The 15,092-nt window shown below is 41.2% G+C and overlaps 1 protein-coding gene across 1 annotated transcript; it reads left to right on the top strand.

Moving 5' to 3' along the window:
* Positions 1–5,338: 5,338 nt before the first annotated feature.
* LOC103126625 (small ribosomal subunit protein uS8-like) lies at positions 5,339–5,747 on the top strand. Its single transcript, XM_060190910.1, has one exon. The coding sequence runs from the start codon at positions 5,386–5,388 to the stop codon at positions 5,737–5,739; it is 354 nt and encodes a 117-aa protein (XP_060046893.1). The 5' UTR covers positions 5,339–5,385; the 3' UTR covers positions 5,740–5,747.
* Positions 5,748–15,092: the final 9,345 nt, after the last annotated feature.

Genomic DNA, 15,092 nt, shown 5'->3' with positions numbered 1-15,092 from the left:
CATCAAAATGCTCGGTACTGAGAGTCTGGTGGCGGTAGCGCAGTGGGTTAAGCACACATGGCACCAAGAGCAAGGACCAGCATAAGGATCCCAGTTAGAGCCACTGGCTACCCACCTGCAGGGGAGTCGCTTCACAGGTAGTGAAGTAGGTCTGCAAGTGTCTATCTTTCTCTCCCCCTTTCTGTCTTCCCCTCCTCTCTCCATTTCTCTCTGTCCTATCTAACAATGACGACATCAATAATATCTACAACAACAATAAAAAAACAAGGGCAACTAGAGGGAAAATAAATAAATAAATATAAAAAATTTTAAAACATTGTTTGGTACTGCCTGCTGATCTGCTAAAGTCAAATTTAAAGTAATGTTATTGTGCAAGGTTTACATGGGAGACCTTCCTAAAGAACATGTCTTATCTGTTCTCTGCTGGCCCTGGGTTATCAGATATACAGTTAGTGAAAAACTTTTCTAGCATCAAAGCAAAGAGAACATGGGAAAGCAGAAAGTGAAGGTCATGGAGAGGGTTTCTATGGCAAAATAAAGGTAGCATGGGAAAACACAGAGTGAAGACCATGGTTCGTGCATGGTGGCTAAGAAAAATATTGAAATACAAAACTGGAAAATGGCACAGTGGGTAAAGCCTTGGCCTCTCCAGGCATTGTATGTGCCAGAGTAATGCTCTGGTTCTCCCTCTCTTTCATAAATAAGTGAGTAAATATTTTTTTAAAATTTATTTTTATTTATTTTGGATAGAGACAGAAAAAATGAGGGGGAGGGGAAGATAGGAAGACAGATACCTGCAGCCCTGCTTCACCACTTGTGAGGCTTCCCTCTTGCAGTTGAGGACTGGGAGTGGGGCCAGGTAGTGGGGCACCTGGTTAAGCACTCCCATTACAGTTGAGGGCTGGGGGCTTGAACCAGGGTCCTTGAATGTTGTAATAAGTGTTCTCTACCAGATGTGTCACTGCCTGATCACACACACACACACACACACACACACACACACACACACTCCCTTTGAATAAATATTTTTTAAAAAACTGAAATGGAGCTTCTCCTGTTCAATTAGACAGCCAACAACAAATGTTCAAATGTATGGGAAACATTCATCAAGGCGGGGGTCAGGTGGTGGTGCAGCGGGTTAATTGCACATGGAACATTCATCAAGGGAACTAATGACAGACCATGGAGCAGGTTTTGATAAATTCGAAACACTGAAATCTTACTGAGTATTTTTTTTTTTTTTTTTTTGCCTCCAGGGTTATCGCTGGGGCTCAGTGTCTGCACTCCGTATCCACTGCTCTTGGAGGCTATTTTATCCCTTTTTGGTTGCCCTTGTTGTTTATCGTTGTTGTTGTTGTTATTGGATAGGACAGAGAGAAATGGAGAGAGGAGGGGTAGACAGAGAGGGGGAGAGAAAGACAGACACCTGCAGACCTGCTTCACCGCCTGTGAAGCGACTCCCCTACATGTGGGGAGCTGGGGATTTGAACTGGGATCCTTATGCCAGTCCTTGAGCTTTGCGCTTAACCCGCTGTGCTACCACCCGACCCCCCTTTGTTGTGTTTTTACCAGAGTACAATTCAACTCTGGCTTAAGGCAGAATTGGAGACTGAACCTGGGACATTTGATGCCTCAGGCATGAAGGTCATTTTACATAACTATTATGCTATCTCCCTAGCCACACCTCTTTCTCTCTCTCTCTCTCTCTCTCTCTCTCTCTCTCTCTTAAAAAAGTCACCTGCAGCAGTGACAAAAAGGAAGAAGAGAGAGATAGGATAATGGTTATGCAAAAAGACATTTATGCCTGAGGTTCCCAAGTCCCAGGTTCAATCCCCCTCTCTCCACCATAAGCCAAAGCTGAGTCTTCTTCTTCTAGCATTTGCCCTTCTTCAGTAGCCAGTTAATGGCTTTGAAAGTGACTGGGATCCATGTGGATTCAGTCGGCTAGGAAGGATCGTCAGTTTCCCCAATGAATGGGTACTCACAGGATGCACCACGGGAAGGTCGATCCAATGCATCCCCAAAGCTAAGTGATGCCCTGGTTAAAAAAAAGGGGGGGATAATATACAGTTTTATTTTTTATTTTCCCCTCAAAAAAAGGGGGGGCACTGAGGGGGAATACTTAAAGGAAATCATGTTCAATTTCTAAATAAAAAAAAAAAACAGAAAACAAGGGATTAGGTGGTAGCACACCTGGTTGAGTACACATCCTACAGTGCACAAGGACTCTGGCTCAAAACCTGGTCCCCCACCTGTGGGGGGGAGCTTCACGAGTGGTGAAGCAGGGCTGCAGGTATCTCTGTCTCTCTCCCTCTCTGTCTTCTCCTTCCCTCTCAGTTTCTGACAGTCTTTATCCAATAAATAAAGATTTAAAAAAAGTGAGATTGGTAAATAAAAACCCAGTCACTAAATGCAAGAAAATAACAGAGAGGGACGGGTGCAGCAACAAGCCCAGTGGATCACACACATTCCCGTATGCTGCAAAGCCCAGTCCAAGTCTCCAGTCCCCACCTGCAGAAACTTCTTGAGTGGTGAAACAGTGTCTGCAGGTGTCTCTACCTCTCTATTTCCTCATTTTCTCTCCATCATATCAAATTATAAATAAATAAATATTTCTAAATAAATAAAAAAAAAGATTAGCTGCTACCCTGCCTGATCAAAATATCTCACTTGGAGAGTGTGCTGCTTTGCCATGAGTGTTGACTCAGGTTCAACCAAGACCTCACTCACTGCTGTGGTCTCATTCATATTCTCTCTCATTATCTGTCTGTCTGTCTGTCTGTCTGTCTGTCTGTCTATCTTCCTTTCTGCCTCCTCTGTCTCTATAAAAAAAAATTAAAATAAGGGGAGTCGGGTGGTAGCGCAGTGGGTTAAGCGTACATGGTGCAAAGCATGTGGCGGACCAGTGTAAGGATCCCGGTTCGAGCCCTGGCTCCCCACCTGCAGGAGGGTTGCTTCACAAGCAGTGAAGCTGATCTGCAGGTGTCTATCTCTCCCTCTTTCTGTCTTCCCCTGCTCTCTCCATTTCTCTCTGTCCTATCCAACAACAATGACAGCAACAACAACAAGGACAACAAAAGGGAATAAATAAATTAATTAAAACATAAATAAAATAATAGGGAGTTGGGCAGTAACGCAGCGGGTTAAGCACAAGAACCAGTTTAAGGATCCTGGGTCTAGCCCTCAGCTCCCCATCTGCAGAGGGATCGATTCAGAAGCGTTGAAGCAGGTCTACAGATGTCTACTTTTCTCTCCCCTCTCTTTCTTCCCCTCCTCTCTCCATTCCTCTCTGTCCTATCCAACAATAATGACAGCAATAACAATAATAACAACTGATAAACAACAAGGGTAACAAAAAGGAATAAATAAATAAATATTTTTTAAAGTTTAAAAAAATAATAAATTTTTAACAAAGAGTTAGCTGGCTGAATTTTAACACTGAGCATCCCTTTTGTTAACCATTTACATAACCAAGACTATCCAATTGTCCTTACTCCTTAAAATAATGCAAAAAATATATTAGATATAAAATTATTCTAGGGGTGTGGCTTACCTGGTTAAGTGTACATATCACCAAGCACAAGGGTCCAGGTTCAAGACCTTCCTTCCCACCTGCAGTGGGGACACTTCACAAGTGGTGAAGCAGGTCTTCAGGTGTCTCTTTCTCTCTCCTTCTTTATCTCCCCTCCTCTCTCAATTTCTGTCCTGTCAAATTAAAAAAAAAAAAAAAGGAATAAATGGCTGCCAGAAGCAGTGAATTCATAGTGCTGGCACTGAGCCTCAACAATAATACCGATGGCAAAAACAAAACAAAACAAAAAAACATATGTGTGTGTGTATGTGTATGTATGTATGTATGTATGTATGTATTCTGGATGGATTTTGCACATAGAAAGCTTCTTCTTTTTAAGTTTTATGTGTTTATTCATGGGGAAGATAGGCAGAGAGAGAGAACTAGACATCACTCTAGTATATGTGCTGCCGGGGGTTGAACTTGGGACCTCATGCTTGAGAATCCAATGTTTCATATCATCCACTGTGCCACCTCTTAGACCACCAGGCAGTCTCTTTTTATGAAGTATAGTCACCTTTACCAAGGTTTAGGCCTTCTTGGAATAGCTGCTATAATCAATAACTATTTTATACAACTTATAATCTTTCTTCATCTAAGAAAGCTTTTGATTACTATGGTGAATGCTAATTATTATATATATGAAAGCTAGAATGAGAGAAAGAGAAGAACCAGATATCACTCTGCTATATGTACTGCCGGGAATGGAACTCAAGACCTCATGCTTGAGAGTCTAATGCTTTATCCATTGCGCCACCTCTCAGACCACAGAGAATGACAGTTATCATCTTACCATAAAAATATTCAACCAGCAGCAAAGGAAACAAAGGCAAAAATAAACCAATGGGGCTAAAGCAAACTAAAAAGCTTCTGCATAGCTAAAGGAGCCACAAACAAAACAAAAAGACACCTCACTGATCGAGAGGTCTTTCCACATCACACACCAAAGGATTAGAACCAAAATGTACAAAGAACTCACAAAACTCAGCAACAAAAACAAACAGGAGCTGGGGAGACAGCATAATCATTCTGCAGAAAGACTTTCTTACCTGAGGCATCAAAGTTCCCAAGTTCAATCTTCAGGACCACTATAAATCAGAACTGAGCAGTGCTCTTGTACAAAGCAAAACAAACAGAAGAACACTTTATTAAATAATGGGACAGTATATGAGTAGAGTTTAAAATATAATATATATATTATTATTATTATTATAACAAAAGAAAGAAAAAGATAGAGAAAGATACAAAGACAGACCAGAGCATTGCTCAGCTTTGGCTTATGGTGCTGGGGACTGGACCTAGGACTTTGGACTCTCAGGCATGAGTATTTTGCAGAACCATTATGCTATTTCCCCAGCCTTAAATAGACTCTTCACTAAAGGAAATGTTGATGGGGGGGGGGGGGGAGGCGGCGGTACACCTGGTTGAGTGCATTTGTCACCATGCACAAGGACCCAGGTTTAAGCACCTGGTCCCTACCTGCAGCGGGGAAGCTCCACAAGTGGTAAAGCAGGGCTGCCAGTGTCTCTCTGTCTCTCTTCTTCTCCCCTCTCAATTTATGGCTGTCGCTATCCAATAATAAATAAAGATAATACAAAAAAAAAGAAAGAAAGAAAAAAAGATGACAGAAGGAGCAGCCAGGGGACCTGGAGTGGAGGAAGTGCTGGGCTTCAGTCATTAAATATGTCAGAGTGATGCTCTGGTTCTCTCCTCCCGAAGGATCAATTAATCTTTATTTAAAAAATGCTTAGGGATAACTCCTCTGTTCGCTTGCCCCTCCCATCCTCTTTCCGCCATCTTTCTGTGCCACCATAATGGTGCGCATGAATGTCCTGGCCAATGCTCTCAAGAGCATCAACAATGCTGCAAAAAGAGGCAAACACCAGGTTCTTATTAGACAGTGCTCTGAAGTCATTGTCCAGTTTCTAACTGTGATGACGAAGCATGATTACATTGGCGAATTTGAAATCACTGATGATCACAGAGCTGGGAAAATTGTCGTGAACCTCACTAGCAGGTTAAACAAGTGCGGAGTGATCAGCCCCAGATTTGATGTGCAGCTCAAAGACCTAGAAAAATGGCAAAATAACCTGCTTCCATCTCGTCAGTTTGGTTTCATTGTACTGACAACTTCAGCTGGCATCATGGACCACGAAGAAGCAAGATGAAAACACAAAGGAGGCTCTCCTCTCCTCTCCCGGATCAACTAGGAATACCAAAGGAGACCACCCGGACCGAAACAAGACAGGACTAGAATGACCACAGAAACCCAGTAAATCACCCGTGAGTACAAACACGCGTGGCTGGTGACAGAGAGGAGAGAGGGGCCTAAGGAGAGATTAAGTGACTGCTAACAGTTCAACAGTTTGTCAGTGGAGACACCACCTCCAGTCTGCTCCACCAACAAGGGGACAGCTGAAGGGAGGAAAGGACTCCCCAGAGACTCACCAAGTGCAACTCTGAGTCTCCATTGCTACTACCCTCAGAATCTGGAGCAGCAACAGGGAGGGACACCAGGGTACAGAGATCTAACCGGGAAACTCAGGAGAAGACCTATACCTCGGTGGCATAGCTGAGGGGCTGTGAAAGTCTCTTTGCATAACCACTGGATTATCTCTGCCACACCCTGCTTTATCTCTTGGTCAGGAGTCAGTGATTAAGCTAAGAAGCCTATTGATAGTTTAAAAGCCCTCAGGCTCCCATAGCCTACAGGGGGAAAAAAAAGGCTTTTACACCACTGAACTCCAACTCAGGGATTGAAAAAACTGTTAACTTATATAAAATGGTTAAAACAACAAAAAAAAATATTGGAGACTCGAATCAGGACAAGAGTCCAGCTAAAAGTCCTCCAGAGGGTGAAGCACAAAACAACGAGTTCAACATCCAAACATTAGCCAAGGAAATAATAACAGGAGTGAGTAAAGAATTTGAAAAAATTGTAATCAGAAATGCAGGAACAACAAATGAGAATATGGAAAAAAATACTAATTATCTCATGGTTATTAGAGAACTGAAAGCTGAAATCGCTGAGCTAAGAAGGCAACTAGCTGAACAAGCTAAAACAGTATCAGAGCAGGGCAACAAAATAGATGAACTCCAGAAAGCAGTAGAGGGCAGAGAGAATAGAATCTATGAGGCTGAAGACAGAATTAGCAAGATTGAGAATTAATTAGAGACAACTAAAAAAGAAGTAAGAGATCTCAAAAAGAGATTAAGAGATGCTGAAAACAACAACAGAGTCCTATGGGATGACTTCAAAAGAAACAATATACGCATTATTGGCTTACCAGAGGAAGAAAGAGAAGGGGAGGAAGAAAGCATTCTCCAGGCCATAATAGCTGAAAATTTCTCTAGTCTAGACAACACCAAAGACATAAAGATTCAAGAAGCCCAGAGGTTCCCAAACAGAATTAACCCAGACCTAAAGACACCAAGACATGTCATACTTAGATTGGAAAGGAATAAGGATAAAGAAAGGATCCTCAAGGCTGCAAGAGAAAAACAAAGAGTCACCTACAAAGGAAAACCCATAAGATTAGCAGCAGACTTCTCCATACAAACACTACAGGCCAGAAGAGAATGGCAAGATATCTATCGAGTGCTCAATGAGAAAGGCTTTCAGCCAAGAATACTATATCCTGCTAGATTGTATTCAGACTAGATGGAAGCATCAAAACCTTCTCAGACAAGCAACAGTTGAAGGAAGCAACCATCACCAAGCCTGCCCTGAAAGAAGTTCTGAAAGGTCTCCTATAAACAGTCAGACCACCACAAATAGGACATATATCAAAACACTCTAAAACTCTACAAGAATGGCATTAAAATATCTTCAATCTTTGATATCAATAAATGTCAATGGCCTGAATTCACCTATTAAAAGACACAGAGTAGGAAGATGGATCAGAAAACACAACCCAACAATATGTTGTCTACAGGAAACTCACCTAACTCAACAAGACAAACACAGACTTAAAGTGAAAGGATGGAAAACTATCATTCAAGCCAATGGCCCACAAAAAAGGGCAGGAACAGCTATTCTCACATCTGACATGATAGACTTTAAAATAGATAAGATTAAAAAAGATAGGAATGGACACTACTTAATGCTCAGAGGATCAGTCAATCAAGAGGACTTAACAATTATTAATATCTATGCACCCAATGAGAAGCCATCTAAATACATCAAACTTCTACTGAAAGAGCTACAACAATATATTAACAGTAACACAATCATAGTAGGGGACTTCAACACCCCACTATCTCAACTTGACAGATCATCCAGGCAGAAAATGAGTAAAGACATAAGGGAGCTAAATGAAGAGATAGATAAACTAGAACTATTGGACATTTTCAGAGTTATTCATCCCAAGAAACTGGAATACACATTTTACTCAAATCCACATGGATCATTCTCAAGGATAGACCATATGTTAGGCCACAAAGACAGCATCAGCCTATTCAAGAGCACTGAAATCATCCCAAGCATCTTCTCAGACCACAGTGGAATTAAACTAACATTTAACAATCAACAAAAGATTAGTAACAGTGCCAAAATGTGGAAGCTCAACAGTACACTTCTTAACAACTTCTGGGTCAAAGAGGAAATCAAGGAAGAAATCAAAATGTTTCGAGAGTTCAATGAAAATGAAGACACAAGCTATCAAAATATTTGGGACACAGCTAAAGCAGTCCTAAGAGGGAAGTTCATAGCTATACAAGCACACATTAGGAAACAAGAAAAGGCACAAATAAACAGCCTGATTTCACATCTTAAAGACCTAGAAGAAGAAAAACAAAGGAATCCTAAAGCAACCAGAAGGACAGAAATTACTAAAGTTAGGGCAGAAATAAATAACATTGAGAATAGGAAAACCATACAAAAGATCAATGAAAGTAAATGTTGGTTCTTCGAAAGAGTAAACAAAATCGACAAACCTTTAGCCAGACTCACAAAACAAAAAAGGGAGAAGACCCAAATAAATCGGATAGTAAATGAAAGAGGAGAAATCACAACAGACACTGCAGAAATTCAACATATCATGCGAGGCTTCTATGAACAACTATATGCCACCAAGCTAGAGAACCTGGAAGAAATCAATGATTTCCTAGATACCTACCAACTTCCAAAACTAAGTCAAGAGGAAGTGGATAACATGAACAGGCCCATCACAGATAATGAAATTGAAACAGTTATCAAAAATCTTCCCAAAAATAAAAGTCCTGGACCAGATGGTTTTACAAATGAATTCTACAAAGCTTTCAAAGAACTAATACCTCTACTTTTAAAAGTCTTCCAGAAGATTGAAGACACTGGAATACTCCCTGCCAGCTTCTATGAAGCCAACATCACTCTGATACCAAAAGCAGACAGGGACACAACGAAAAAAAGAAAACTACAGACCAATATCTCTGATGAACATAGATGCGAAAATATTGAACAAAATTCTAGCCAACCGGATACAGCAGTATATCAAAAAAATTGTTCATCATGAACAAGTGGGGTTTATCCCAGGCATGCAAGGTTGGTTTAATATACGTAAATCAATCAATGTGATCCACTACATCAACAAAAGCAAGACCAAAAACCACATGGTCATATCATATAATAGATGCAGAGAAAGCCTTTGACAAAATACAACATCCCTTTATGATCAAAACACTACAAAAAATAGAAATAGATGGAAAATTCCTGAAGATAGTGGAGTCTATATATAGCAAACCTACAGCCAACATCATACTCAATGGTGAAAAACTGGAAGCATTTCTCCTCAGATCAGGTACTAGACAGGGATGCCCACTATCATCATTACTATTCAACATAGTGTTGGAAGTTCTTGCCATAGCAATCAGGCAGGAGCAAGGAATTAAAGACATACAGATTGGAAGAGAAGAAGTCAAACTCTCCTTATTTGCAGATGACATGATAGTATACATGGAAAAACCTAAGGAATCCAGCAAGAAGCTTTTGGAAATCATCAGGCAATACAGTAATGTGTCAGGCTATAAAATTAACATTCAAAAGTCAGTGGCATTCCTCTATGCAAACACTAAGAAGAAATTGAAATCCAGAAATCAGTTCCTTTTTCTATAGCAACAAAAACAATAAAATATCTAGGAATAAACCTAACCAAAGAAGTGAAAGACTTGTATACTGAAAATTATGAGTCACTACTCAAAGAAATTGAAAAAGACACAAAGAAGTGGAAAGATATTCCATGTTCATGGGTTGGAAGAATTAACATCATCAAAATGAATATATTACCCAGAGCCATCTACAAATTTAATGCTATCCCCATCAAGATCCCAAGCACATTTTTTAGGAGAATAGAAAAAATGCTACAAATGTTTATCTGGAACCAGAAAAGACCTAGAATTGCCAAAACAATCTTGAGAAAAAAGAACAGAACCGGAGGCATCACACTGCCAGATCTCAAACTGTATTATAGGGCCATTGTCATCAAAACTGCTTGGTACTGGAACATGAACAGACACACTGACCAGTGGAATAGAATTGAGAGCCCAGAAATGAGACCCCACACGTATGGACATCTAATCTTTGACAAAGGGGCCCAGACTATTATATGGGGGAAGCAGAGTCTCTTCAACAAATGGTGTTGGAAACAATGGGTTGAAACATGCAGAAGAATGAAACTGAATCACTGTATTTCACCAAATACAAAAGTAAATTCCAAGTGGATCAAGGACTTGGATGTTAGACCAGAAACTATCAGATACTTAGAGGAAAATATTGGCAGAACTTTTTTCCGCATAAATTTTAAAGACATTTTCAATGAAACGAATCCAATTACAAGGAAGACTAAGGCAAGTATAAACCTATGGGACTACATCAAATTAAAAAGCTTCTTCACAGCAAAAGAAACCACTACCCAAATCAAGAGACCCCTCACAGAATGGGAGAAGATCTTTACATGCCATACATCAGATAAGAGTTTAAGAACCAACATATATAAAGAGCTTGCCAGACTCAACAACAAGACAACAAATAACCCCATCCAAAAATGGGGGGAGGACTTGGACAGAATATTCACCACAGAAGAGATCCAAAAGGCTGAGAAACACATGACAAAATGCTCCAAGTCTCTGATTGTCAGAGAAATGCAAATCAAGACAACAATGAGATATCACTTCACTCCTGTGAGAATGTCACACATCAGAAAAGGTAACAGCAGCAAATGCTGGAGAGGGTGTGGGGTCAAAGGAACCCTCCTACACTGCTGGTGGGAATGTCAATTGGTCCAACCCCTGTGGAGAACAGTCTGGAGAACTCTCAGAAGACTAGAAATGGACCTACCCTATGACCCTGCAATTCCCCTCTTGGGGATATATCCTAAGGAACCCAACACACCCATCCAAAAAGATCTGTGTACACATATGTTCTTGGCAGCACAATTTGTAATAGCCAAAACCTGGAAGCAACCCTGGTGTCCAACAACAGGTGAGTGGCTGAGCAAGTTGTGGTATATATACACAATGGAATACTACTCAGCTGTAAAAAATGGTGACTTCACCGTTTTCAGCCGATCTTGGATGGACCTTGAAAAAATCATGTTGAGTGAAATAAGTCAGAAACAGAAGGATGAATACGGGATGATCTCACTCTCAGGCTGAAGTTGAAAAACAAGATTAGAAAAGAAAACACAAGTCAAACCTGAAATGGAATTGGAGTATTACACCAAAGTAAAAGACTCTGGGGTGGGTGGGGAGAATACAGGTCCATGAAAAATGATGAATGAAATAGTGGGGGTTGTATTGTTAAATGGGAATCTGGGGAATGTTATGCATGTAAAAAAAAAAAAAAAAAGAAGTAGAAACGCAAAGCAGAAATTGACTGAGTTTGGAGTACGGCACCAAAGTAAGAAAGCAGAAGTACACTAGAGTTTGCAGTGAGTACCTCCCTAATACTTCCTCTCCACTTTTCCAAGCTTTGGGTCCATGATTGCTCAACAATTTGTTTGGCTTTGTATGTTAACTCTCTTTTCAGTCACCAGGTTCCAGGTGTCATCAGGATGCCGGCCAGACTTCCCTGGATTGAAGACCCCGCCAATATGTCCTGGAGCTTAGCTTCCCCAGAGACCCACCCTACTAGGGAAAGAGAGAGGCAGACTGGGAGTATGGACCGACCAGTCAACACCCATGTTCAGCGGGGAAGCAATTACAGAAGCCAGACCTTCTACCTTCTGCAACCCACAATGACCCTGGGTCCATGCTCCCAGAGGGATAGAGAATGGGAAAGCTATCGGGGGAGGGGGTGGGATATGGAGATTGGGCGGTGGGAATTGTAAAATAAATAAATAAATAAATAAATAAATAAATAAATAAAAAGAAAACACAAAGGAGGGAAAATCCTGGGGTTCTTTTTTCTATGGATGTAATACATAAGTGCAAATAAAATGCCTCAATGGAAAAAAAAATGCCTAGGTGGTAGGGGGATGATAGCATAATAATTATACAAAAAGCCCTTCATCCTGAGGTTCAGAGGTTCCAGGCTCAATCCTTAGCTCCACCATAAGCCAGAGCTGAGCAGTGCTCTGATCTCTTTCTCTCCTCACCATTAAAATAAAAGTGGACTAGGATCTGGCACAGTGCTGAAGCTTTGGGCTTATAAGCTGAAGTTGTGTTTTTTTGTTATCAAAGCACTGCACAGCTCTTGTTTATGGTGGTGCTGGAGCCTCAGACATGAGTCTTTTTGTATAACCATTATGCTATCTCTGCAGTTCCTATATAGTCGAGTTCAGTGTACATACCAGAGTGACGCTCAGAAAGATGCTCTCTTTCTCTCATTAATAACGAATAGAAAAGAAATAGCTTTGGGGGCCAGATGGTTGACCGCACTTGCTTGCTACAATGTGCAAGGACCTGGCTTCAAGTCCCTGGTCTCCACCAGCAAGGAGAAAGCTTGTGGTGAAGCAGTGCTGAAGGTGTTTTTCTTGCAGGTGCCTCGCTATCTCTCTCCCTCTCTATCACTCCTTTCCGTCTCGATTTCTGGTTGTCTCTATTCAGTAAGTAAATAAAGATAATTTAAAAAAAATTTAAGAAGTAGGGCACCAAAGTAAAAACCCAGTGGTGAGGGGTAGACATGTAGCTTCCTGGGCCAGTGGGGGGTGGGAGTGAGCGGGAGGGATGGGTCACAGTCCTTTGGTGGTGGGAATGGTGTTTATGTACACTCCTAGCAAAATGTAGACATATAAATCAGTAGTTAATTAATATGAGAGGGGGAAATCAATTGTATGTCTCAAAGTTTCTCAAAAGACAAACTGAATATTTTTAATATATAGGCTATGTATTTGATATGCGGACTCTCTCAAAAGCCTAGACCAAGTAGATTAGAAGCATCCAATAGCACAGCTATATACAAGATACTGGGTACTGTACAGCAAACCATAACAAAGGGACTTTTCAAAGTTAACCCAATTAACAAATAATGTGATGATAATATTAACTATCGATTGTCTTTTTGAACCCTAAGACAGCAGGAACCTTACATCTTCACTATAGAGCCCCTACTTCCCCCAGTCCTGGAACCCTTGGATAGGGCCCACTTTCCCGTATGCATCTCCCAATCCAAACCAAATAATATTGCATCCGCCGATCACAACCTAACCAAAGCAACGATTGCCACCTCAACATGCTTCACCTCAGACTGTATCCAGAGACTTCACGTGTGGAATGACAACCCTTCAACTTCATTACTCGGGTGAGACCTTTCCTTTTATAGTACACTCTAATTTCATCTCAGGTAGTTCACTTTCTAACAAAGTCCCATAATCTAGATATACACCAGTTTCTGTGAGAGAGCTTATGTGCACACGTATCCATAAACTATTGCAAAATATATACCTGAAAGCAGAAGTACACTAGAGTTTGCAGTGAGTACCTCCCTAACACTTCCTCTCCACTATTCCAAGCTTGGGATCCATGATTGCTCAACAAATTGTTTGGCTTCATATGTTAACTCTCTTTTCAATCACCAGGTTCCAGATGCCACCAGGATGCTGGCTAGGCTTCCCTGGATTGAAGACCCCACCAATGTGTCCTGGAGCTCAGCTTCCCCAGAAACACACCTTACTAGGGAAAGAGAGAGGCAGACTGGGAGTATGGACCGACCAGTCAACACCCATGTTCAGCGGGGAAGCAATTACAGAAGCCAGACCTTATACCTTCTGCAACCCTCAACGACCCTGGGTCCATGCTCCCAGAGGGCTAGAGAATGGGAAAGCTACCATGGGAGGGGGTGGGTTATGGGGATTGGGTGGTGGGAATTGTGTGGAGTTGTACCCCTCCTACCTTATGTTTTTGTTCACTAATCCTTTCTTAAATAAAAAATTAAAAAAAAAAATTTAAGAGGACCTAGTGGGAATTGTATTGTTATGTGGAAAACTGAGAAATGTTATGCATGTACAAACTATTGTATTTACTGTCAACTACAAAACATTAATCCCCCAATAAAGAAATTAAATAATAAAATAAAAATAATTTTAAAAGAGGGAGGAGCTATTTAGTAATGAGAGAGGAGGGAGAAAGAGAACCAGAGTATTGCTCTGGCTGTACAAGTTCAGTATTATAATCACTCTGTCGCCGTCTGGGCTGTGGAAAAAAAAAATTTTAAGAGCAGTTTTTCTTTCAGTCCCTTGCACCACCATAGACCAGAGCTGAGCAATGTTCTGGCTGAAAATAACTAAAAGGGAGTCGGGCGGTGGCACAGCGGGGTAAGCGCACTTGGCCCAAAGCGCAAGGACCAGTCTGAGCCCGGGCTCCCCACCTGCCTGGGAGTCACTTCACAGGTGGTGAAGCAGGTCTGCAGGTGTCTATGTTTCTCTCCCCCTCTCTGTCTTCCCCTCCTCTCTCCATTTCTCTCTGTCCTATCCACCAACAACTGCACCAATAACCACAACAATGTTATACAACAAGGGCAACAAAAGGGAAAATAAATAAATTAATATTTAAAAATAATAATAAAAAAGGGGAGTCGGGAAGTAGTGCAGTGGGTTAAGTGCAAGTGGTGCAAAGCACAAGGACCTGCTTAAGGATCCGGGTTCCAGCCCTCAGCTCCCCACCTGCAGGTCTGCAGGTGTCTGTCTTTCTCTCCCCCTCTCTGTCTTCCCCTCCTCTCTCCATTTCTCTCTGTCCTATATAACAACGACAACAACAATAATAACTACAACAATAAAACAGCAAGGGCACCAAATGGGAATAAATAAATATTAAAAAAAAAAGTGATGAAGCTGTGCAGCAGGGGTCTCTCCTCTTCCCTTTTCACCTTCAATTTCTATCTCTATCCCATAAATGAATACATAAAATAGAAATTAACTTTAAAAAAAAATTAAAAGAACTTTCCCATGGGACCTTGACCTTAATGTGGATCAACAGTGGTAGGGAATGTTCATCCTCCAAAGGGAGGCTACACAAAATACTCTATCTCCCACCTGAAGGTGGGTCCTGAAATTGGTGCAACTTGGAATGTTCTTACTCATACCAAAGAATGCAAGTTCAGACCTACAGG

The sequence above is a fragment of the Erinaceus europaeus genome, chromosome 4, assembly GCF_950295315.1.
Source record: "Erinaceus europaeus chromosome 4, mEriEur2.1, whole genome shotgun sequence".
NCBI classification, from domain to species: Eukaryota; Metazoa; Chordata; class Mammalia; order Eulipotyphla; family Erinaceidae; genus Erinaceus; species Erinaceus europaeus.
This window is presented reverse-complemented; position numbering and strand designations above follow the sequence as displayed.